The sequence below is a fragment of the Chlamydotis macqueenii genome, chromosome Z (genome assembly GCF_036417535.1).
Source record: "Chlamydotis macqueenii isolate bChlMac1 chromosome Z, bChlMac1.mat, whole genome shotgun sequence".
In the NCBI taxonomy this organism is placed as follows: Eukaryota; Metazoa; Chordata; class Aves; order Otidiformes; family Otididae; genus Chlamydotis; species Chlamydotis macqueenii.
This window is the reverse complement of record NC_141593.1, coordinates 74,970,142-74,993,586: the sequence shown is the minus strand read 5'-3', so window position 1 is coordinate 74,993,586 and position 23,445 is coordinate 74,970,142. Positions and strand designations below refer to the sequence as shown.

The window sequence follows — 23,445 nt, the reverse complement described above, 5'->3', positions numbered from 1 at the left end:
CGACAGGAGGAGGAGTTGTGCAGTTCCTTTATTTTAATACAGGTCTGTGTTCTGCCTACAGCCCCGCCTCCCCCACAGTCCCATTTACAACAACCCAACCAGCTTTAGAAACAGGAGTTTACTTTACAAGACGTAAGCATTTGCTAATTCAAAGCATTCCCGAAAATCTGTGTTGTCCAGACAGTTCCACCCCAGAGATCACCCTCCACCTTGTTTCCTGTTCCACCAACAACTCCGAGAGCTGCTGTTCAAGAGCAACACACGCATGTGTGCGTTTCCACAGCGTTTCATCCCAGTTCAGCAAGGAAACTCCAGATTTTTCACTATTTTGGTTTATACAAGGGTCAAGTTGCTGATGTAGTATTCCTCTGTAAGTCTCACAAAAAAATCTATACTAAACTTGGAATGAAAAATAGAATCTTAAATACGTAACCGTAATACTCTCTATAATAGAAATTTTAAGCAAATAGAGTTTTACTATTCAAACTTGTGTATATAAAACGTTCACTAGCAAACACTTTCTACAGAATCTTTCACAAGGCTTTAGAAGCCACCTTTTCAGTGAAGAAAGGTTCTTTCTGGTTTGCACAGCCATGCCCTCCTGGAACCCAGCCTCTACAAGGAACTAGAGCAGATGGCTGCTAGTATTTAAGTGTAACCATGCTGCAGGTTTGTTATCCTGCCAAACGATCTATTTCATTGACAAACTTACAGTGATAAATATGTTCCATGATTGGGAAGGGTGGTGGAGAATACAGAGAGAAAAAGGAGAAAGAAACCTTACCGTTTAATACTCCACACCCGAGCAGATATAGCCGATGTTTCCTTACACCGTAAGTAATTCCCGAAATTACGTGCAATAATTTAAAAATATCTCTCTTACCAAGACATTTCCAAAATAAAGCACCCTCCTTAAACTAGATCATCACCCCTCACTCTACATTAGCCTCCACACATTCAAGAATACAGTGGAGTATAGTAGGTTCTAGTCTAACAGTTCAGAAACAGACTAACTCCTCAGGACACCGTTTTACCCTTTAGAAATCAAAAGCTCCTCAACTGCCATCAGTCACCAGGATTTTAGTTTTCTTGGGGTGGTGCTGGAGGAAGGTTTGGTTTTAATTGTAAGCTCAAAAAAATTTTCAGTTATTGAACTGAGTTCCTGGCACTAAGGGCAACAGCGTCATTGTCATTTTCATTCACTGCTGAATGTTCACTTGTCAATTCTCCTGTGTGCCTCTCCCAGCGTGCGTCAGAGGCTGTCCCAAAGCCTTACAACCTGGCTATTCTGAACCTTCTTCTAGTCCCCAACCATATCAAGTTACAATACAATTAATTTTAATTTATCATACAAGAATTACTAATGTCATTTACAAAACCCTCCCAGGAAGCGATCCATCAGAGTTACTTTTTCACCAAATGTCAATTGTTGTCCTTCATCCATTGCTCAATCCATTGCATAATCTGATCCAAATTTCTCTCTAGGTCTTCTGGAGTGTTGCTGGGTAACTGGTGTACAATTTCCTTTCTGTATGACAACACAGCTTCCTCATAAAGTGTCTGAAAAATTTCACACTGAATGTTGTCTTGCAGCTTTTTCCCTTTGTAGCCCCTAGAAAACAAGAACAATACTGAACAACAGCCTTAGATAAGCAGAGAACTATAAAGTATTCTATAGAAAATCAGTCATTTATACCCTAGAAAATCCCCAATGAAGTCACACAACAGTACTTTACTCCTTATTTACTCCACTCACATACCTGCTTTCAAGTCTGTCATACAGAAATGAATTTTCCGTGCGAAGTACAAACACTATATGAAACCACCGTTCAGGAAAAAAATCACAGCCATGATAATCGACAATAACTCCACCCTCACTCATTTTATCTTCCAGTTCATCAATTACCTACAAAGGAAACAAAGACAGCCAAGTTTATCTGAAATGACAGAAAGTCAAAATACAAAAATTCTAGATTTTGAAGTCGGACTTACCCTGTCTTCATCCAAAATCGGACAATCATATTCCTCATCAAAACCTTCATACAGTTCTCCTGCAGCAAAAACAATTTGTGCAAGTTCATGAAGTAACAGCAATTATTAAAAGTATTTATATTTTTATGTTTATTTCAGAAGGATGCAAACAAAAGAGAGTGTTCAGAGCAAGGAACAACTTTGTTTCCAAATCCATGTAAGTGTAAGTTTGTTACTTATTACTTAATACAAAATACACTACTGTTACAGAAATGCTTTATTAACTCATCCCACATTTGCTTCTGTCAAAGCAAATTCATTGCTTTTTCATTTAATATGTAATGCACACAGTACAAGCACAGTTACACGCAGCAAAACTATCTGAAATGCTTTTATGGACTACTTTGTTCATACAGCCTACCTTCTTTGGCCATGTCACCCACATTAATATAGGTCATCCCGGCTCTGGATGCAAGCTCTTTTCCGAGTGTAGTTTTCCCAACGCCCGGAGTACCTAAAGAGAAAACACCATATAAAACAGTAAGAGAACAGCATGCAAGTCTTCTTCAAATAACCTTCTAAGGAGCCAAAAAGGAAGCTTTTTTTGGTAAGTTCATATAAGAAAAAGGAGGAAAAAAGTTGCAAAGAAAAGAGCAACCATAGAATGGTTTGGGTTGGAAGGGACCTTTAAAGCCCATCCAGTCCAACCCCCTGCAAGGAGCAGGGACATCTCCAACCAGCTCAGGTTGCTCAGAGCCCCGGCCAACCTGGCCTTGAACGCTTCCAGGGATGGGGCATCCACCACCTCTTTGGGCAACCTCTGCCAGTGTTCCACCACCCTGTGTAAACATTTTTTTTCCTTATGTCCAGTCTGAATCTACCTTCATCTATTTTGAAACCATCACTCCTTGTCCTTTCACAACAGGCCCTGTTAAAGAGTCTCTCCCCATCTTCCCTGTGGGCCCTCTTTAGGTACCAGAAGGCCCCTAGAAGGTCTCCCTGGAGCCTTCTCTTCTCCAGGCTGAACAGTGTTGCAATGTCTAGAGACTAAAAAAACAACCACAAAACCCAATGAACTACGAAGAAAACTCTCACTTTGTGCAGAAGCGTTATTCTAACCGGGATGATGCAAAAGTAAAATTTGCTTCATTAAAAGCCGTAACTAACATGGAGAAACTCCAAGTTTTCAAGTGGGGCAACCCAGCACCGGCTCTGCAGGGTCTTCACATCCCAAATTACCCCTGGCTGTCAACAGGGCTGGGCCCGCCGGGCCCTGCCTCTCTCCGCCCCGCGTCACGCCACGCCGGAGCCAAGCAGCCTGGACAGAACACGGGATAGAACAGGCCAGGTCCCGGGTTCCAGGCCGGGAACCTGGCCCGCCGACGCCACCACCACCGCCGCCCCGCCGCTACCACCGCACCGGTGAGCAGAACGTTGGGCCGCCTCATGCTGCCGCTCCCCCGGTCGCCTAGGAGACACGTGTGCGGGGGCCTCCGCCACCGCCGGCGCACACCGATGGCGTCAGCCGCGCCGCCCGCTGGGCCGGCGGAAAGGCAGGCGCGCCGCGGACGGCTAAGAGCCGCTGGAGGAGAAGGTCCCCCTCGGGAGGCCGGCGGTGCGGTGTGAGGGGTCCGGTCGTGCTCACGGGGTCCCGCTGCCGCCTCAGCGCCGGCCCCCGCCCGGGAGCGGAGGTCTCTCCTCAGGACTGCACGGTGGATGGGCCCCGCCTGGGCTGAGGATGTCTGGAAGCTCCTCGGGAAGGCGGGCGGCGCCGGCGGAGGTTAGGCCGCGCAGGGGCAGTGGGAGTAGGGGCTCTGGGGCCCCCGGTGTGAGGGGCTTCCTGTCCTGAGGAAGCTCTTTGCAGCTTCCAGGAAGGGTGAGGCGGCTCCGATTAGCGATGTTTTTAGGCCGGATAATTGCTCCTTGGTCTCTACCTTGGCAGTTCTTCTTCAGTTGCGTTCCACCCCCCCCCCGCCCCGCCCCATGTGTGAGATGGTTATTTTCCTTATTGGTACAGTGCGTAAAAAGGAACCCCCCTCAGGAGGTGGTATACGGCCTGCTGGTAAAGATGCAAATTCAACTAAAAATAGTTCTTTGTCGGAATAACGTTAAAAGGAAACCATACAGAGACAAATCCTCTTTCCCAGTTGCTCATGCCTCGTTCTCTCAGAGAATATCTTGTCTGCTAGTGGTCTGTTGCCTTCATTTATAAGATATGTAAATTGTAGAGTATTAACGGACCTTTTTGGAGATGACGTGTCTGTTCTGTTACTCCTGTAGAACTGTGTTTCGGCATGTAGCCCAGTACAGTTCGCTATGCTACTGTACAGTTGTTAGCAGTGGACAGCATGTGACTGCTGGGATATTATTTTGGAACCATAGGTAGGCTGAAAAGTGGCTCTGGGGTATAAGTTTGTACACCTATCCTAGCAGGGTTTTTTCTCAAATCCAAAATTAAATATTGACGCTATTAGCAGTTTTGTTTTTTGTCACTTTCAGATAGAATTCTGGTACCTGTGACAGTCTGATTCTGAATCAGTCCAAGCTTCCTCATACAACAAACAAATAGTTTTTTTATGCTGGGGCATCCACCACCTCTCTGGGCAACCTGTGCCTAAATAGCTTTTCATCAAAAGTTTCTAACTTCTGAACAAAATGGCTGCACTGTAAATGTTAAAAAAAAGAAAAAAAAACCCCATATACTGAAGACTATACAGGGCCAATATGAACATGACCTGAATATAAGAAGGGTATAAATAAGCTTATCCAATTTTTTAATTCTTATCTCTGCTTTAACTTTATTTCTTTAGTTTGACAGTGTCTGTAGAATTTTCAGCTTCTTCTGATTTGCTAATTTGCTGGAAAAGAGTCTTTATCATAACATGTAAAGTGTACTTTTTTAATACTGGAGAAGCATGTAATTGACACATTCAGAAAGCACAGGTGCCCATGTTTTGCTGCTAACTGGTAGTATGCTTTTCAATGCTAATGAAGTTCTTTATGAGTTATGCTTACATACACTTGGTAATCCCCAGTTCTCTAGAAACAACTGTACCCGGTTAAGGGGAGGAGAGTGTTACATTAGTAGCAAAACGTTTGTATTTTACCAGGTGACAGATTGGTTGGCGTGTTCATTTGATGACTTCTTCGGAAACACAAGCATTTCTTCTAGTGTAGTTCCTGTGAAGCCACTGGAAAGCAAGTCTGGAAGAAACCAACAGCAGCAGAAGAAAGACCTGTCTTCCGTGCCAGAAAGCAGCAAAACCAAAGTTCTGCCCAGAAAAAGAGCGAAGTCGTCTTCAGTAGATCTGCCTTGTAACAAGTCCAGACGAAACTGGAGCCAGTCTCAGGATGAGCCATGGGTAGACAGATACAAACCTGAAACTCAGGTGTGAGAGTTATTCTAAGTGCTGATGTAGTAGTAACATTATAGCGTAACGTTACAGTGAGGCGTGTTGTGCTTCTGTTCCTAATCTGTATTGGTCAGGTTCTAAGAGTATCCGATTTTATTAGAGCACTGAAGTAGCAGTTTGATTCAATTACTATTTGCAGTTAAGATTTTAATGACCTATTTAATGACACATTTTTCCCCCAGGCTTCGTAAGGTGATAAAGCTACTGATGAGCTGTTATTTCCTGTCCATCCACTCCTAAACTTTTCAGCCTGTTACTGAATTTCAGCCAGGTCTGACAGCTCTGAGTACTAGGAAAATCCACAGCGAAAGAAAGAGTTAGTGCACTCCTTATGGCAAAGATAACAGAAATTATCTCGGATGTTACCAGATCGCAGTTAGCTGGTCTGATAGCACGTTCAGAGAACCTGGCTAATTCCGGTTTGTGCTGTCTCTTGTTTGATGCATCTTGGGCATGACTTTGCGGGTGGGGCGTACTGTGGTACCTTAGGGCTTCAAGGAGGAAGGACTCAAATCTGTAGTAAACCTGTCTTAAGTGGTTCTGCTCATGGAACAGCTTTTTGACAGAGTCTTTCAAAGGTACAGCACGTGTGTTAACTGTCTCCTAGCTTGTTGATGTAAGTTCGTGTAGTACTTGTTATTTTATATTTAAATATTTAATAACTCGTCTCTGGAGAGGAATTGAGTTACAAGACTAGAAGATGAGTAAGGTGCATGAGATTTGCAGAAGTTCCAAAAACCCATGTAGTATTGGAGTCAGTAGAGCCTAAAAAGTACGAGCTCCAGCAATAGCTCTAAAGCACACGGTCATAGACAGACAAGATGGTAATGTTCGTACTTTAGGAATAATAAATAATTCATTATCTCCCAACTGCAAGCAATGGAAAATTGGTTGTTTAAGGAAACAGGCTGAAATGATTGTCCTTAACTGTTGCACTTGGTTCTACATAGCGTAAACATATGTAACTGGAATACGCGTGTACATGTCTGTTAATGTTTGAGTCAACAGATATTCTGTTCTTGAAGCTCGTCATTACAATCTTGGAAACCAGGAGATGTATATATGTGTTTCATTCATTTTAATCTTGTTTTAGAATGACCTTGCTGTGCAAAAGAAGAAAATTGAAGAAGTTGAAACCTGGTTAAAAATGCACATCACTCAGAAGCAGCCAAAGCAGGTAATGTTGCTAGAATTAGCAGCTAGAGATATAAAACCATACAAATGAGCTGTACTCAATTTTAATTTCAATTTCAGAGAAAAACCTTAACTTACAGGTGGTGATTATATATCTATCACGTTATAAAAAATCTGTTAAGAACATAATTATACCTTGTACATTTGTTTAGGGCTTATGCTGCTAGGATTCTGGATTCTGGTCTGGCTCAGAAATATTGTTTTCTAGCATCCAGTCAGTTCGTACCTTTTCAGTGTATGTCCCACAGATTAATTTTAAGTATCTCGGCAAATTTCCAGTTGCACTGACTTGGTGTAATAGGTTATTTTTAATGTCTTGATTGATAAGATGCGTTTTTATACACATGCATAATTTACAAGTCTTGCCTAGTATTTTTCAGACCTGATTCTTCAGTTCAGTATGTATTATTTTGGTAGTCTGTGTGGTGTGCAGTTAACTGAAGAGATACATTAAAATCTGAGAGCAAAGCTTTCAGCATTCTCTTCTAGCTCTTTCTATCCGGATACTCAATGAAATATTAGTAACACAAAATATTTAACTCAGTTTTTATTTGGAAAAGAGAATTGTTACCAGAGAAACTATAGAAGAAATTCAACCAATATTCATCATCAGACAATTTTCAGTCTTTATTTATAATGTTTGTGTGTTTGGTTTTTTGGTTTTGTTTTTTTTTTTTTTTTCCCTTCCCTCATCGCAGGGTGGCTCTGTTTTACTGCTAACTGGTCCTGCTGGTTGTGGAAAGACTGCAACTGTACAAATGTTAGCAAAAGATCTTGGCATTCTGGTGCAAGAATGGACCAATCCAATATCTTTAGACTTTACAAAAGAGGACCTAAGAAATATGTTTGGCCACGGTAAGTATTTTGCTTTTTTTCTTTTATTTTTCCTTTTCTTCCAGTTACTTTTGTGACTTTTGTATTCTGTGTTTTTTACTTCTTTTGTGTCTCTGTCACATTTGACGTCAGATCCACACCCATGTAAGCCAAATCCTTAGTGTAATAAGAATCTTTCTTTTGTTTTTATCTCAAAAAGGATTTAGGGTTTTTTTCATAGTGTTTACTCCAAAATAATTTGCAATTTAAATCAGTATAGAGAGCTATGTAATAGCCTGGATATCATTTGAGCCAATACAATAAAAATAGGTAAGTCTGTCTTCGTCTGGGTCCTCAATTGAATCCTATCCTTCAGAAATTCTCTTGTATGTGTTATGTGTTTGCCAAAGGGTTCGACTCCCGTGTTCAGTGGCTACTGTCAGAAGATAGCATGGCTGGGTATTAGTTCTTGTGGGTACTTATGCTCTATGTGGTATAATATAGAATACATATTTTTAGTTAGTTTTCTTTTTCAGACTCAACTTTTCATACGTTTCCAAGTCAAGCCCAAGCAGCTATCTTTCAAGATTTTCTATTAAGAGCAAATAAGTATAACAAACTTCAGATGCTTGGGGAGTCCTCAGAAAATGATAAAAAGCTTATTCTTATTGAAGTAAGTGAAAACTCGTGAAATTTTGTTTTGAAAACAGTACCTTTTATTGTAATATTGACATGCTAACTAGCTGGTGGATTGGTGTTGTCAAAAGTTAGTCTGCTTTACTGCAGATGTGTTCTTTGTTACTTTTTGTGTCTCTACAGCAGTCTAGAACCAATTTCTATCTGTAGTTAAACTATGAAAGCCAGTAGTCAGGCAGAAATTGCAGAGTAGTTTGTGTACTGAAATAAGTAATAGAGTGTCAGAAAGTCAGTCAATGTTGAAAAGTCATGCCCATGTTTCTGTATGTTTAGCTTTCTAGAAATATGTATGCGTATAAACAGGAAGAGGGAAAAAAACCCACTATTCTTGTTACTTAAGAATAGGGGAAAGCATAGAAGATATGTGAGAGAGCTTTTGAAATTTGGCATTCTCTGGTCTTATGCAGGGTGAGTTATTTAGGGCAGAGGTGTAAACTGAGGGTTTAGAAGCCACAATGCAGGAGAATACTTCATTTTTACTTATTCGGAAGTGGGTTTCTATAGCAAAATGCTTTCTGACCTTTTCACCTTTTTTTTTCTGACAGAGGAGTTTTGTAGTCAAGTTGGCTGCAAAACTTTAAAAAAAAAAAAGAATAGACAACATAACAATTCTAGCTGAGTAATGTGATGTGCTGTAGGGTTTAGCAGGCATAGTTTTCTGTGACTTCTCTTCATAAAGTCACTTTCTGGTGTAGGTCTGCTCATATCTCATCCTGCCTGCTTTCTTAGTGGATCTGCTACCTTGAGTGTTTATCCTCTGAGTAAAACTGTCTAGCAGTTTTACATTGCATTACTAGGCAGTGTAATCACCGAAGGCTGTTTCTTAGGAAAGGAAATGTTTATTTTGAGGTAATTGGTTTCCATAATGAAAGGAAGAAATACTACGCTTTGGGTTTTTCCCTCTAGTTATCTGCAGTGTTAGCCGCATTCAGATTTAGTTGAAAGCATGCTAACTTGGAAGAAAAAAATGTGTAGTAACGTAGTGTGTCATAGCAGTCATTCTGTGGGAGAGAACATTGACACCTGAATGTAATGACAGCAGTTCATTTGTTTTGAATAGGACATACCTAACCAATTCTATCGAGACCCTAGCAGTCTACACGAAATTCTCAGGTCAGTTGCAAATAAGTTTTTAATGATTCACCTTAGACACTCACAAGGAACTGGAGTTTGATTGTTGTTATATTTGCTTATTTTTCAATTTAGGAGATTTGTTCGTACAAGTAGATGTCCCCTTGTGTTTATAATCTCAGATAACTTCAGTGGAGCCAGCAACCAGAGGTTACTATTCCCAACGGAAATTCTTGAGGAGTTGTCTGTATCCAATATTAGGTAAGATCTTTTATCTCATTAAAACTTGATTGAAATAAATGAGAAGTCAGAAACTAATTAATTTTTTTTTTAAATGAAATTCAACAGTTTCAAGCCTGTTGCACCAACAAAAATGATGAAAGTTCTTAATCGAATAGCTACCGCAGAAGCTAGTATGGTAAGTTGTCAAAACTCATAACTTGTGTGCAGTGCTAGGACCAAAAGATTTCAGACTTTTCTATCTGAAATATGTTATTTATATTTGTTACTGTATTTGTCTGATCTTTGATAGCAGACCCTGACACCCCCCAAAAACCTCCTCCAGTCCCTCCCAGCATAAAACAAAGAACTAACCGGAAAGATGTCTTGTTTTTAAGATTAGTTCTGGTTGATCTTTGTTGCAAGTCTTCAAAGTTACTTCTCAAAAATCTTCTGCCTATTACAGAAACTACATTTATATATATATATATGTGTGTGTGTGTGTGTTTAAAAAAATAATAGGAATAGAAGTAATTTTTGTTGTATCCAGCAAGCCCAGAAGAGGTCACAAACCTAAATCCAGTATTATTCCTCAACTATTTTGATTACAACCAAGTCTAACATTGAGTGACACCTTCCAAAGTATTATGTGCATTTTTCTCTTTAATATTGCTATATAAAATGTGGCGATGTGTTTAAATGGATTAAATGTTTTAGAGTTAGCAATATTAAATGACTTGAGCACGTGGTGGATGCTAATATTGTCTGTTCATGGTGTGTAGCAGAGGTGTGTCCCCACAGCTAGAATAATACTAAAATACTACTTTTCCTACTTTTCCTTACTACTTTGAATGCTGCTTTTCCTTGTAGAACAGAGAAAAGAATTACAATTTTGATAGAACTTCTCTGGAGTTGCTTTGCAGAGGTTGTTCAGGTGATATAAGAAGTGCAATAAACAGTCTTCAGTTTTCTTCTATGAAAGGTAAATACTTATGATTTTGTTAAGCCAGTGACATTTTGACCATTTCTGCTGTAAAGGTTTTCTGTTCACTGTTGCAGCACAGCTAGGTGAGCTGTGCAAAAGATTTTTAACATGCTGCTCTGCAGCAGGAATAAAAGGCACAAAGGTTTTTTGTTTGCTTGTGGGTTTGTTTTTTTTTTTTTTAAGCTGAAAATGTTTCAGTTCACAAGTGTTGTATGTAGACTTAAAACTTGGTAACATCTGCTGTATGTGTGTTGATATAAATTAATGAAATGCACTCTTTTCTTCTTGGTATCCTTGCTATTGGTGTGTGTATACTGCTCAAAGCTTTTATGATGCAACCTTAATTTGGAAGGGATATTTTCATGGCTTGGTTCCTCATACTTCTCCATATCCTTATCTCCACGCTTAAAGCATTTCTGAAGTAGCCCGTTGACTTTCTATACAGCATTTCTGTAATGATTGATGTTGCTTTGGAGTTCCTCTGGCTATTGGTAATTGAAAAGCTGTGCGGTGCCATGACCCATTGTGAAGTTAATTGAGTGTATTCTAGAACCACTTTGAAGTTCTGTGTTTTAGTAGTCTTCGAAGTACTGGCTTGGATAGTACTCAAAGCAGACTTAGTTTGGGATTATTTCAGATGCTCCAACATCGAAAGAAAATGGGACACTTCCCGTCATGTCTTTTATAAGCATTGGAGGTCAATAATTGTTAAGAAACAAATGTCTGTGAGTTACACAATCTGTGATTCTTGAAAGCAGTCCTCTGGCATCTGTAGTTCATTTTAAGAACCGTTAGAGGGTGCCAGCATTTATAGTCAACCTAGAAATAAGGGAGTGAATTCAACAGTTGTCTTCTGCTGTATGTCATAAAGCTAGCAATGTTCTTGTTGCTTTTACGCATTTTCTCTCATATCCACCTCGCCAACAGAAAACGTGCTCGTGGAGTACGGGATTAAATGTAGTTTCAAGTACTTCTTGTAAGAGTGAGTGTTATAGTTTGAGTTTTAGAGTATACTGAAATTAACTTAGCTGTTTTTGTTAAATTACATGAGGGAGAGAGCCAGGTTTCTAGGTGTAACTTGCAAAATTGGAAACGAAATTCTTCTCATGTTATCTTCTAGTATAGTAAGCCTGCATTGTTCTGTGTTGATCAGAAAAATATGAAATTCCTCTCAGTAAAACCATTTTGATTCTAATGCCATTACGTTAACTAGTAGGCTGGAGCTACCTGAGAAGAGTTTGCTATAGCTCACTGCTGAATGTTTAGTTTCTACACACTGTAGAAAATCTGAGTAGTCTTAAAATGACTATTAAAATAGTCTTAAAATGACTATTAAAATTTGTGTAAATTTTAATAAATTATCTTGAGAAATGTAAAAACATGAGAGCTGTCAGAAGAACTTGGGAGAAAAACAAAGGCTGACAGCTTCTGTACATGACATCTCAAAATCCATGTACTCAAGTAAGGTACTCAGAATTACGTACTCAAGTCATACCACACTGAACATTCTCTTCACATTTGGTCTAACAGGTTGAGAATATCTGCCTTCGTCTTGATTGTAGTTGTTCAGGTATTTCAGTTAGGTAAATGATCGGCAGCCAGTGATATTCTGTAGATTTTGGAGACCCCTCACCAGCTTGTTCATGTCCTGAGAATGCAGTGTTAGTTTTTATACAGATCTAGAATTTCTTTCTTCACTTGTGTATGTGTGTAAACACAAGCGATATGTTCACCTTGGTGGCATTAATAGGTAAAGTGGATCCGTGGTACACGTGGGAGAAAAGTAAATACTTTAAAAGCTAAGTTCTCTGAGTTTCGTAAGGAACCTTCACTTGCCACTAAATTGAATTGTAGGTGAAAAATTTTTAGCTTCTTGGAGCTCAAAACATTGTGGAAATTACTAGGCTGTTGGAAGAATCACCTAAATGAAAGGTTTTCTTTGCTGCCTTATATTTCAGTGAGGGTATAATGCCAATTCTATTGGCAGATAATGCCAGTAGAAGTTAATAAGTGAACAGAATGTAACTGAAACGTAATTCACATTTATTTGCACTTGTACTTTATAAAGAAAAAAAATTTAAGACAAACAAGTTGGGGATGCGTCAGAACTAGAATGAATAAACAAGAATGCTAGCTTTTTTTTTTTTTTTTTTGAAAGACAGATAGTTGTTTTTCAAAAAAGTACTTGGCACCTGAGCTATGGCTTAAGGGACACAAGTGAAATGAAGCATGCTAGTTTAAGTGACCGGGTTGTCTACCTAATAAATTAGTTTGCTCTTATTGATCCTATTTCTATAACCTTTTCTGTTCATTTAAAAAAAAAATCATTTGTTTAGAACATTAGCAATATAATAGAAAACTTCTTCGCATGCATGTACTTTATCCTTATTTTATTTTGCTTTTATTGATAGGCTGCTCATTGGAAAAGGAGTTTTGGTCAAAGAAGAAAAGGAGCTCCACACGAAAATGTGAAGCAGCAGCAGTATCTAAAGTAAGAAAGAAAAGTAAATCTGATACTTCAGAAGACCAGGAGATACAAGCTATTGGTGGCAAAGATGCTTCCATCTTTCTCTTCCATGCTCTGGGGAAAATAATTTACTGCAAAAGTAAGAGAACTTTGACTTACTTTTCCTTTCAATGGGCAAAGCATGTCAGTTGCTAACAGCTACATTTGCTGAAGTGAGGCTTAGTGAACTCTAATTCACATGTTTGGTCATTAGTAACAGTATAAAACAGGAGTAAAAGTTTGTGGTAACTTGATATTGCAGCTGCCTATGTGAGGTAAATAAACATTTCATTAAGATGTATACACGTGTGTAATAAAATTACGTAACCCCTGTTGCATTAGGTCCATGTGCTGTCATGCACACAAAGCTAGATAGTCACCACATTTGTTACTTTGTACAAAAGCAAATTTTGCTTTTGTGCAGAATTCTGCATTGTATGGTTACGTTCTGCGCTGGTCTGTATTCCTAAAGGTTACAGATCAGCCCTGCAGCCTCATACCTGCTGCCTCCCTTGTTTGTGTGTGTTGATTTAACTCTTTTCTGCTATCTTTTCCTCTCTACTTTTTATCTTAGCTCTTCATTTCCCTTTAACAGACATGTGCTGTCTCCTTTCTGACCTGAAAACCTCCTCCACTTCCCTTTCCACCTCTCCAAAGTACTTTCCACCTTACTGCTACTGAAAGTTCTACTTTTTATACACTCAGATTTTGTAAATTTACAGAACCTATCTGCTCTCTTTTTGTGGTTACAGTAGTGGTTTTTTTTTAACATTTAAAAACTGTAATTCCTGAGCATTTGGTACTTATTAGACTTGTGCTCTCTGCACTCCGCTAAATCAGGATCCATAATGCCACTGACTGTCCACATTTCGGTAATAATTCACAATATCAATTTTAAGATCAACTGAGGAGAAATAGCGAGATGAGGGAATAGGAAAATAATTAGATAAAATTTGTTTGGTGGTGTGTAATGTAACTAGTTACGTGTTGTTGACTGTATAATATTGAGTATATAATTAAGTACTTAGGCCTGAGAACTGAAAAGGATGTAATCTAGTTGCTGGTAGAGTTGACAGTTGGTAAAAATGATGCTCCATGTATGTGAAAACTACTGTTCACGCAGTTACACATCTCTGGTTCTGCTCCTATCTATCTAATTTTTATTCTGATTTTGAATATTTAATCTGACATATGTGTCTCCTGGCTTTTTTTTATTATTCGCAAAAATGTAACAATATTTCTGCTACTGAAAGACTAAAGATTGTAAAATCCTTTGTAGGAGAACCAGTGTCAGAATCAGAATTTCCTCAGCTGCCGGCTCACTTATCAGAATACCGTCGAGACACCTTGCTTATTCAGCCTGAGGTACATCTGCAATACCTTCTTTATTCTAGTTTGGTTTTAAAAAGACAAATCAAACTCTAAGGGATTGATGCAAATTCTCAAGCACAGTGATTTTGTCGCTGATCTTAATCTATGCGTATTCAGTCTGTCTGAGTTATAGAATTATCTGTAAGGGACCTCTGGAAGCTAACTTCAGAGATGTATTAGGTTCCCAGGGTCTTGATCTCTCACGTTTTGAGTATCTCTAGGAATAGAGATCCTCTCACCTCACTGATGGACTTGTAGTGGAATGCAAACGTGGACTTCCCTTTGCTGCAGCCTGTGATTGTTACCTCTCATCCTTCTGCTGTGCATTGCCAAGAGGAGTCCGAGTTCACCTTTTGGTTACCACCCATGGAATTGAAGACAGAAACAACTTCTGGCCCTCCATCCCCACCGTTAGCCTACTCTGGGAGCAAACCAATCTCCCTTTTGTATAGAAGCATCACTTTGTAGATCGTGTGTGTCAGCTCCTTAACCATCTAAAGGTGTCATAATTTTTATAGCATGCTTTTCCTTATATGCTATGTAAAACTGGAACCTTTTTTTTTTTTTCTAATAGGATATTGTGGAAAAATCACATATGTCTGGAAGCATGTTTAATTTATACCTTCACCAGAACTACGTCGACTTTTTTTGTGATATAGATGATGTAGTGAGAGCCAGTGAATATTTGAGCACCGCTGATGTCCTTTGTAGTAACTGGAGTGTAAGTGTCACTTTTTATACACACATACTTTTTTCTAGCACCTGACATGGAGCTTCTAGACTTTTCTCTAAGTGTTTGTGGATGTTTACTTTAAACTTACAGTGCAAGTGACAGTGAATTGCTAATGAATGCAAAGTACAACAGCTACAGAACAGATGCAGGTCCAACCTTTTGTCCAACTTCTGTCAGTGTTTTATTCCAGTGGGTTATAGTGTTTGTAAAATATTCTGTAGAGTATTTTTAAATAGAACGAATTTATGCTAAAAATGTGTTGGAGTCTCTATGCCTTGCCCCTGAAGTAAGTGAGCTAGCTTTTTCATTCAGCTGCTTTTGTGAAAATTCACGGCAATCTAAACATATTCTGGGTGTGTCGTGTCACTGCAATTATAGAGTATGTTTCAGCTCAAATGAGAGACATTGTACAGAGACCTTGCGTTCACATGATGCCCTATTTCTCTCTTAGACACGGCCTGTGATGGAAACATACAGTGCGTCTGTGGCTACCCGAGGGGTGATACATTCAAATACGTCGAGAGCCTTTGCCCACCACCAAGGAGGGATAGGGTTTCGGCCTTTACATAAACCCCAGTGGTTCTTTATCAATAAAAAGGTAAAAGCTTGTGGCTTTTTTTTCTTTCTGTTTTTTTTTTTTTTTTTTTTAAAGAAATTTTTATTTTGTAAGGTATGACAATTGAGTAATACAGATGAGACAGGCTCACAGTGCTAAAGTTGTCAAACACCCTGTTTTGATGTAAGCTACTTCTAAAAAGCACTTGCTTGAAGAGTTACATTTGTATTATTCCTTTAATAAATTGGAGCCCTCTGATAAAGTCTGATTCGTGTGTCCAAGTTGGCATACTGCTGGGAGAGTCTTAAGCCTAAGTTAATGGAGACACCATTAGTGTTAAAATACTATGAAGTATTTCTAAAAGTAAGTTTAAATTTTTGTGCAGTTTAAATAACATTAAACTGTTGTGTGAGTTTAATGAAGTACTGCTGTTCAGAAATAGCTTGTTCATGAGATAGCAAAGCTCTTGGCAATTTTTTACACTTGAACTAATGTTTCTTTCGCTGTATCTGGCAAAATATACCGGCCTGGATGGGTGAGTATAATAAGGGCATAATTTTTTTTTTTTTTTTTTTTTTTTTAATTTTAATGCTCAGCAAAAAGCAAAAACGAAGGCATTTACCATTTTTATGATCTGTGTATGTTAAGAGTTAACATTCTGTCTTTTTTCTTGGTCTCATTTTTCAGTAGCTTGTGTGTAGTTATCCAGCAGGCAAGAGGAAAATATATCTTTTATGGTACAGAATATCTACATTAATAATGATTTACTAAGTTTTTTACTTGTATTTCTTTTCCCCTGACTCTTACAGTATCAAGAAAACTGCCTTGCTGCAAAATCTCTGTTTTCAAGCTTCTGTTTACCACCAGAGTGTCTTCAGACAGAACTATTGCCTTATCTTGCCATGTTAGCAAATCCAATGAGAAACCAAGGTAAGATGGGTATAACTCTTGATTTTGGACTTTTTTTTTTTTTGGTGTGTGATTAAAGCATGCTGAAACATTTTGTAACTCAAAATGTCAATACTTTCTGTGCTTTTGCCTCAGACAAAAAAATACTTATAGCTGAGATACAAAAATGTTTCTGGTAACATAGCCAAAATTAAGGCTGTCCTGTTAGGTTTTAAACAACATCAAGAACATTTTTTAAACTTACGTAACTGAAATAATTAAAGTAAGTATCTCTCTTGGAATAAGTGAGGTGTGTATGATGCTTTATAAAATGTATAAGATGGGGTCCTCATGTTAGAGCAGTGAAATAATTTTTCCCTTTTTAAAATGAATTTCTAGTATCTGTGTACGTTTGGATTTCATCATGTTGCCCTCTCACTCAGTCTCTTCAGGTCCTTGCAGAGTTTTTCTGTCTGCTTACATCCTCAGTAGCTTGTCTGTCTGGGTGGCATTAGCAAACTTGCTCAACTCACTCTTCACCCCTTTTTTCACAGGGTTACATTTAAGAATGTACTGGATAGCCCAGGTCCTAGCACAGATGTCTGCTGAAGTGTATTGGCAACTGTTTTCCATTGCAAGAATTAACTATTACCTTATACCCCTCTCCCCATCTCCTATTCATTAATTATTTATCAAACTTTACTAATTAAGTTGTTCTCTTAGGCTTAGGGCTTCTTTTAAATCTACTGGAGGATTTAGTGAGAAGACTTTTGGAAACCTAGTAGGCAATATAAACTAGATCTCCATTGCTAACTGATCCCTTTCCAGTAACAACAACAGACTCAAAAGGCTTTAAAAAGCCTTTCCAGATAAAGTCAACAAAATTCAAGTTTTCAGTGTGTAACCTGAGGTAATCCAATAGCAGACAGGTCATGCAGAAAAGTTTACAGTGTATGGTACGTAATCCAAAAATTACTGTTTAGACAGCTGGGTCACTTAGGCTATGTTAATGACTTCTAATAAATGGCTTCATATCCTGATGTCAAGGTCTTAGTTAAGATGCATTACTTTTGTAGGCTATGGAATAATAACTCCGCATCATAAATGCACAGTTGATGAATTGTCAGGGGTTTTCTTTATGTGTAGACAGTCTGTAAATATGTTATGGTAATGTGGTAGACAGTTTTAAAAAATACATACATGCACCGGTGTGCAGTGTGTTTGTATCCAAACTATTGCAAATATATACAGAATACTTGACTATAAGCTTATGAATTACTTATTTTCCTGTATGTTTAATTGTATGTGTGTTGTAATCTACTCAATATAATATTGGTGATTCTTTGTTCTCAGCTCAGATTGCTTTTATACAAGACGTTGGAAGGCTGCCACTGAAAAGGCATTTTGGGAGGTAAACATGACTTCTATCTTTTCTTAATGAAAGTAAGACTTTATTTTTTTCTTAATACATTGAGGAAGAGAACCCTTTCGTAGAGAAACATCTTCAGTGTCCATCTGTGACATGACATTTTCCCTCACTTGCAGCTTGATAGTTTTATATTTTGCCTATTAAAACTTTTTCCAGTTCAAATCTATTTGTCACTGCAGTGTTAGTAGCAACATTTTTACTGTAGTCTTGCTTTTAATCCTTGTTCAGTTTTCTTTTCCATTGTAGCATCTATTAGCTCTGTCCTAGACATATTTGTTTCTCTGGTGGATGATATGAATAATTTTATTTTTTTTTTTTTTTTACAATAAAAAACAGTTATGTGAGAATAAAACGGAATTGATGCAAAGAGTGTAGTGCACTTTGTCTATTGTTTATCATGACATAAAACATTAATCTGGAAGTTTGATAGGACATTCTGTGTTCACATATATATTAGAGGTGTAAGAAAGAAAGTATAATTGGGAATTATTCTTACTTCCTTTGAAGCAGTTGTATATCTGTGGAACTACAAAATATTTTTAAGGAGTGCTTCCTCGGAAATTAGAGGAACCAGCAGCACTGGTTTTTATTTTGTGGAATTTTTGCCAGTCGGACTACTTAGAGGAAGCCTTTGTTTAGAATGCATTTTTTAAAAATAAAACCATAGCTGCTGAAATTCCTCTGTCTTAGATGTTGAATACTGAAGAAATACTTTTTATTTCAACTGTGAGGCTGTAGTGCTCTGCTTACAGATTGTGTATTGCTGGAGGGGTGATGTGGCATGACGAGTTACAGTGTGGTTCTACGGAGCCTTCTGAATCATAGGCATCATTTACACATCGGTTACACTTCTGTAACTTTGATGTCTCTGAAATAAAGAGTTTTAAATGAGATGGTCTTTTTCTAGTAAAGAACTGAGATCACAGTTAGTCTCATTCCAGCTAAGTCTTTCATCTCTTAAGCAAGAGAGGGAGTTAGGGCATCCAACAAAGCATCTTGTATTTATTGCTGTGGTGTTGCTGTCTGAGTTTAACTCTGAAATACTGGCCTGTAAGGTAAAGGCTGTGTTACCCAAGAACCACCCTGTTCCCCAGCAGCTGTATTAAAACCCATTTTGGTTGCTAGTCAGGAAGAAAGGTAAGTGTCCCTAACTGCTGTATTCCTTTGCAGTCTCCCTAGTCTAAGCCAAAATGTTCACAGCTTCACAACTTAATCGTAGACATCCTTATGCCATTAATTTTGTCTGCAGCATACCTTTGAATATTGATAAATATTTTGTATCTGCATTAATAAGTTGGGTGTGTGTCAACTGGAGTTTTATCTGAGGAGTAACTTGCTCCTGAAAACACGTTAATCCTTTTTCATTTGTTCACTATTTTGGAAAGGAAGTATAGAGAAATGTAGGTATTTTAGTAAGCATTTGCTTCTTTGAGGAATCCTAATTTAAAATAATTTGTTTTGTGTTGTTAAGCAGTCCTTAAAATAACTTACTGGCTGCTGTTTCAATGGAAATAAGAATATTTTATTTATTTTCCATTATATTCATGGAATGGGAGTGGTATTGTAGTAAAGAAAACTGGCATCGAGGAGAGTGCATGGCATTTGATCAGCTGGAATTGGTGTCAGGAGGAGTTTTTGTCAGTGACTGTAAGTTTTTATTATTGCCATGTAAAGTGAGGAAAATGATGAAGGAACATTGGTAACATACAGATACAGAGATACTAGAAAGATTGAGGAGTCCAAATAGTAAAAGAAATTACAAAATAGAAAAACATTTCCTTTCCACTCTTTTTTTTTTTTAATTTTTTTTTTTTTAAATTTGCCCGTTTCAAGTTAAGTTGCTTCCTGTGCTAAAGGATTTCAGTTTTGCTTGGAAAGGGTGTAATATGGCATGGGCTGTTGTCAGTAAGCTAATTGTTAACAGATCGTTTGCATGAAGAAGGCTCACCAAAACCACTGTCGCTTCAAGGAAGAAACTTGAAGCAACAGTGGGTACGGGGAAAGGGATGAGGCACAAGCATGGTGTAGTATTTTGCTGGTGCTGTAGCTGCAGTTTGAGGCTACGTAGCACAGGAGTTTCCCTAAGAGGAACTCCTGTGTCTCCTGTGGGCTGTCAGGTAAGCTGTACGGTGTTGAGTTCTGGGCACAAGTATCTGTAGCTGGAAGATGTGTGCAGAGCTGTAGAAACATAATACTAAAGGTAGCGACGTAAGAACAGAATGTGTATGGCTTGGATTAACTATGATTGAGGGGTGGTATTACTACCAGAAAATGTGCAAGCTGTTAAGCACCTGTGAAGGGGGGTGACCCGTGTGGGACACGGGCAGTCTTTTCTATTGCAGCTTCTGTGTGAGAGAGCAGAGGTTTTTTCGTGGTAACTTACTGTTGCAATGATAATTTTACAGGTTAAAGCTTGAGACACTTACTGACACAGATCTGGGGATACCAGACTTATTTGTTAGCTCTGAGGGGGACCGTGCCGATGTGCGTGAGATGGAGACGGCTGCGCAGATGGAGAAGAACAGAACGAATGAGAAGGAAGTGGATGAATTCCCTCTCTCTTCTAGCCAGTGCAGTGGAAGCGAACTACCTTGCAGTCAGCCTCAGCCTATTGCAGCACAAGCAATCATGGAGGAAGAAGAATTAAAAATAGAGGAGTATGATAGTGACTGAGTACAACAAAATACCCACCACTGACCTGGCTGAATAGATTAATATGCAACCAAGGCCGTTGCTACAGAGAGCATGGTCTGCACAAGTGTACGGCTTTAGCTATGTGGGTGGGCTAGGAGGCCAAGTCTAAACATGCTGTGTCAGCATCGAGGCACCTCTCCTCAGCTTCCTCTTAACGTTGCGGGATCAGACCTGAGCTGAATACTAAATTACAAGCTATTCCCTGCCTCTCCTGAGCCATGAAATAATCTGTCTTGATAGAAGAATAATTGAGGACTGAAATTAGTTTGAAAGAGACTGTAGATAAACAGTGTCACTCAAGTTATTTTTATTGTTTACACATTTTAATTTACTTCCTAATTGTACAGTGTGTTTCCTGAGTACACATTTGATAAGTTGTCGGCATTTGAAGGTTTTATTAAAATTCATACCTTCAAAAAAATTGCTGTTTGGAAGCTTGGCCCTTCTGAAAGAAGAAACTGAAGTGTACATGTAAAAAGGTTGATATCCCATACTGATGATGTAAATAGAACTCCTACTGTATTACTGCTGTTTTGTACTCTGCCTCAGACTTTCTTGTGTTCGTAGGTTGCACATGTGTTGTACAACAGATTATTTTGGATTCCTTTTTGAAAGATATTTTCATAACTTATGGAGGGGAGAATATAAGAGTCAAGCGTAAGTCCTCATCCTTTGTATTCTGTAGGAAGTTAAGGGAGTACTCTGCAGTTTTTCTCCTTAAATTGCAGTTGTGCTGGGGGAAGAATAATCCTGTGTTTGGTAACTGACACGCAAGAAGTGTGTTGTTGTTGTTGTCTGAATAGATTGTTCTAATACTTCAGCGTTTCTCTGTCACGGGGATTGGTCCATGCAAATCAATCTAATATGTTGCTGTGGTTGGTGATACCACAGGAATAAGAAAAGAAATCAAACCGAACAACTTTGAATGTGTAATATATGTTTGCATTTCTGTATTACTTACATCCAAAGCTTAGTAGAAGAAAATATGTGTTTATCCACCCTAACCTTGGAACTAATGCTGCTATTAGAAAGGCCAGTTTTTTTCTCTCAAGGAACAAGTTTATTATTTCTATCTATAGCTAGTCTTTCATTTTGAAGAGGGAAATGTCTCCCTTAATTTTTAAGTTCTGGTACAGCTATACTCATTACAGCAAAGTCAAAATGTTTTTGGCTGTGGGTGGCCATTACCACCTTTCTCCCTCGCCAGGGTGCTTTGGATGGGGTGACCCCTCCTCAGCTTAGGTGCTAGCTCACTGCTCTTGGGCCTCCTGCAGTTGTGCGTCGCTGAATCGCCGTCTGACCCCTCCCAGAAGGTCCTGTAGTGCAAGTGACAATAAAGCGTGAAACATCGGTTTATACTTCTCAAGCGAAACTCTGAGCTACTTCTGTTATATGTTTTCAGCTTTCCTTGCAGTAGCATGACGTTATAATAATATAATAACTGTTATTTTCCCATCAACTGCTTTGCGTCACTGTTGGCCTTTCTCTTACTAGGGCAGTAGTCAGTACTCACCTGATTAATTATAAATAGTAATAGTAGAGACTTACCACTATCAACTACAGTATTTGTAGTAATTTGTGTAAAACCTCTTCCACCTAAAACCATCACCACCAAAAAAAAAAGCGCATTATTCTCTTTAATAACCTCTTATGGTTGAACATCTATGCTCTTGCCTGTGAATTGAAGTGGTGTGCAAAATGTGTGAACTGGGTGGAAGCTCCAAATTATTGGAGCGCTAGTGAGCACCTTATTAAAGCTGATGGCAAATTAACATTACATCACTGCCCAGGTAAGCCAAAGAGAAGTGCTGACAGCTGTTAAGCTTGTGTAGCTGCAAGGAGGCAGAGGAACGAGTGTCAGTGCTACAGCCCACCCTCCTGCCTATGTCCAGGGAGTGGAAGAGTCCGTTCTTCCCTCATTCCCTCAGCAATGTTATGCCCATTACAAGGCAGGGGAAAGAAGAGAGCCACCCCTGAAAGAGGAATGATAGGAGTGATTTAGGAGCATCCCGAGAAGGAAAGATACGTGTATTTTTTTAGTGTGGTGAAAGAATTTCAAGAGCTATGACAGCGTTGGAAACCCCCCACGGCTCGTGCTTGACCCATCGAATGCACACCCTCCGAGAGGAGTTGTAATCCCGGGTGTGGATTCAGCGCAGACACATCACCGACAAGTGAGGCAGGCAGCGGAAGCGTGGTGCTGGATGCACCCGCCTAGGCCAAAATCAGCCCTCGCCCAGCTGGGAAGACACACTTCTGGTTGTTATCGCCTTCTCAGGCTTCCGCTTCTCTGAGGAACAATTACTTAGAGGAACGTTTTCCACCTTGTCTAACAGCAAAGTTCTCCAGAGATGAACTGAAGTACTCTGCAGCCTGTGGGCCTGAACAGCAAAGCTTGCTCTTGTCAGCGAGTTGTGGGGGACATTCAAGAGGAATCATCGCTTGATCTTCATCCAACTTACCATGAGTAGTTCCCTTCCCCTCCCTCCCTGCCCCCTGCTAACAAAACCCGTTAGTAAGACCAATTGCCTGACACCCTCGCCTTTGTACACTCTCAGTTTCAGGGCAGCCAGCCTGGTGAGACACGCTCCCTCCTCCAGCTGCAGAAATACATCTGTTGTATGTTTTGTGAAAACTTAGCCGGGTTCAGGTTGCAGGATCGCACCTTACAGGGCAGTAGCTCCCTTACTGGAATGCAGGAATTGGAGTTGGACCCTGTATGTTTTTACACCGAAGAGGTATTAGACGCAAACACAGGCAAACATTTCTCCCTTCATAGGCAAATGTACAGAGAACCCTCAGCCTGTGTATTAGAAAAAGATGCTTGTGAAACCACTGGCAGTATCAAGATACTAGAAAAATGGCTAAAGATTACAACAAAAAAATTCTTAGTACTTTGGCAAAGT

The 23,445-nt window shown here is 39.1% G+C and overlaps 2 protein-coding genes across 4 annotated transcripts; one reads left to right on the top strand and one right to left on the bottom strand.

Moving 5' to 3' along the window:
- Positions 1-11: 11 nt before the first annotated feature.
- On the bottom strand, positions 12-3,554 carry AK6 (adenylate kinase 6). Of its 2 annotated transcripts, none has more exons than XM_086770353.1 (5): positions 3,392-3,554; positions 2,393-2,485; positions 1,993-2,051; positions 1,761-1,906; positions 12-1,612 (listed from the first exon to the last, which is right to left on the bottom strand). In XM_086770353.1, exons 1-5 carry the CDS (start codon positions 3,417-3,419, stop codon positions 1,423-1,425), a joined length of 516 nt encoding a protein of 171 aa, XP_086626479.1. In that variant the 5' UTR covers positions 3,420-3,554; the 3' UTR covers positions 12-1,422. The 2 variants fall into 2 exon arrangements, with proteins under 2 accessions (XP_086626479.1, XP_086626480.1); XM_086770354.1 differs by lacking the exon at positions 3,392-3,554 and adding an exon at positions 3,139-3,158.
- A 20-nt stretch (positions 3,555-3,574) lies between these two features.
- RAD17 (RAD17 checkpoint clamp loader component) lies at positions 3,575-21,590 on the top strand. Of its 2 annotated transcripts, XM_010121759.2 has the most exons (16): positions 3,575-3,751; positions 5,082-5,360; positions 6,478-6,561; positions 7,277-7,433; positions 7,928-8,064; positions 9,148-9,200; positions 9,294-9,419; positions 9,507-9,576; positions 10,248-10,359; positions 12,774-12,968; positions 14,148-14,233; positions 14,814-14,960; positions 15,424-15,570; positions 16,338-16,458; positions 17,770-17,827; positions 20,251-21,590. In XM_010121759.2, exons 1-16 carry the CDS (start codon positions 3,710-3,712, stop codon positions 20,516-20,518), a joined length of 2,082 nt encoding a protein of 693 aa, XP_010120061.2. In that variant the 5' UTR covers positions 3,575-3,709; the 3' UTR covers positions 20,519-21,590. The 2 variants fall into 2 exon arrangements, with proteins under 2 accessions (XP_010120061.2, XP_086626478.1); XM_086770352.1 differs by lacking the exons at positions 7,928-8,064; positions 9,148-9,200 and having other exon boundaries at positions 9,341-9,419.
- The last annotated feature ends 1,855 nt before the right edge of the window (positions 21,591-23,445 follow it).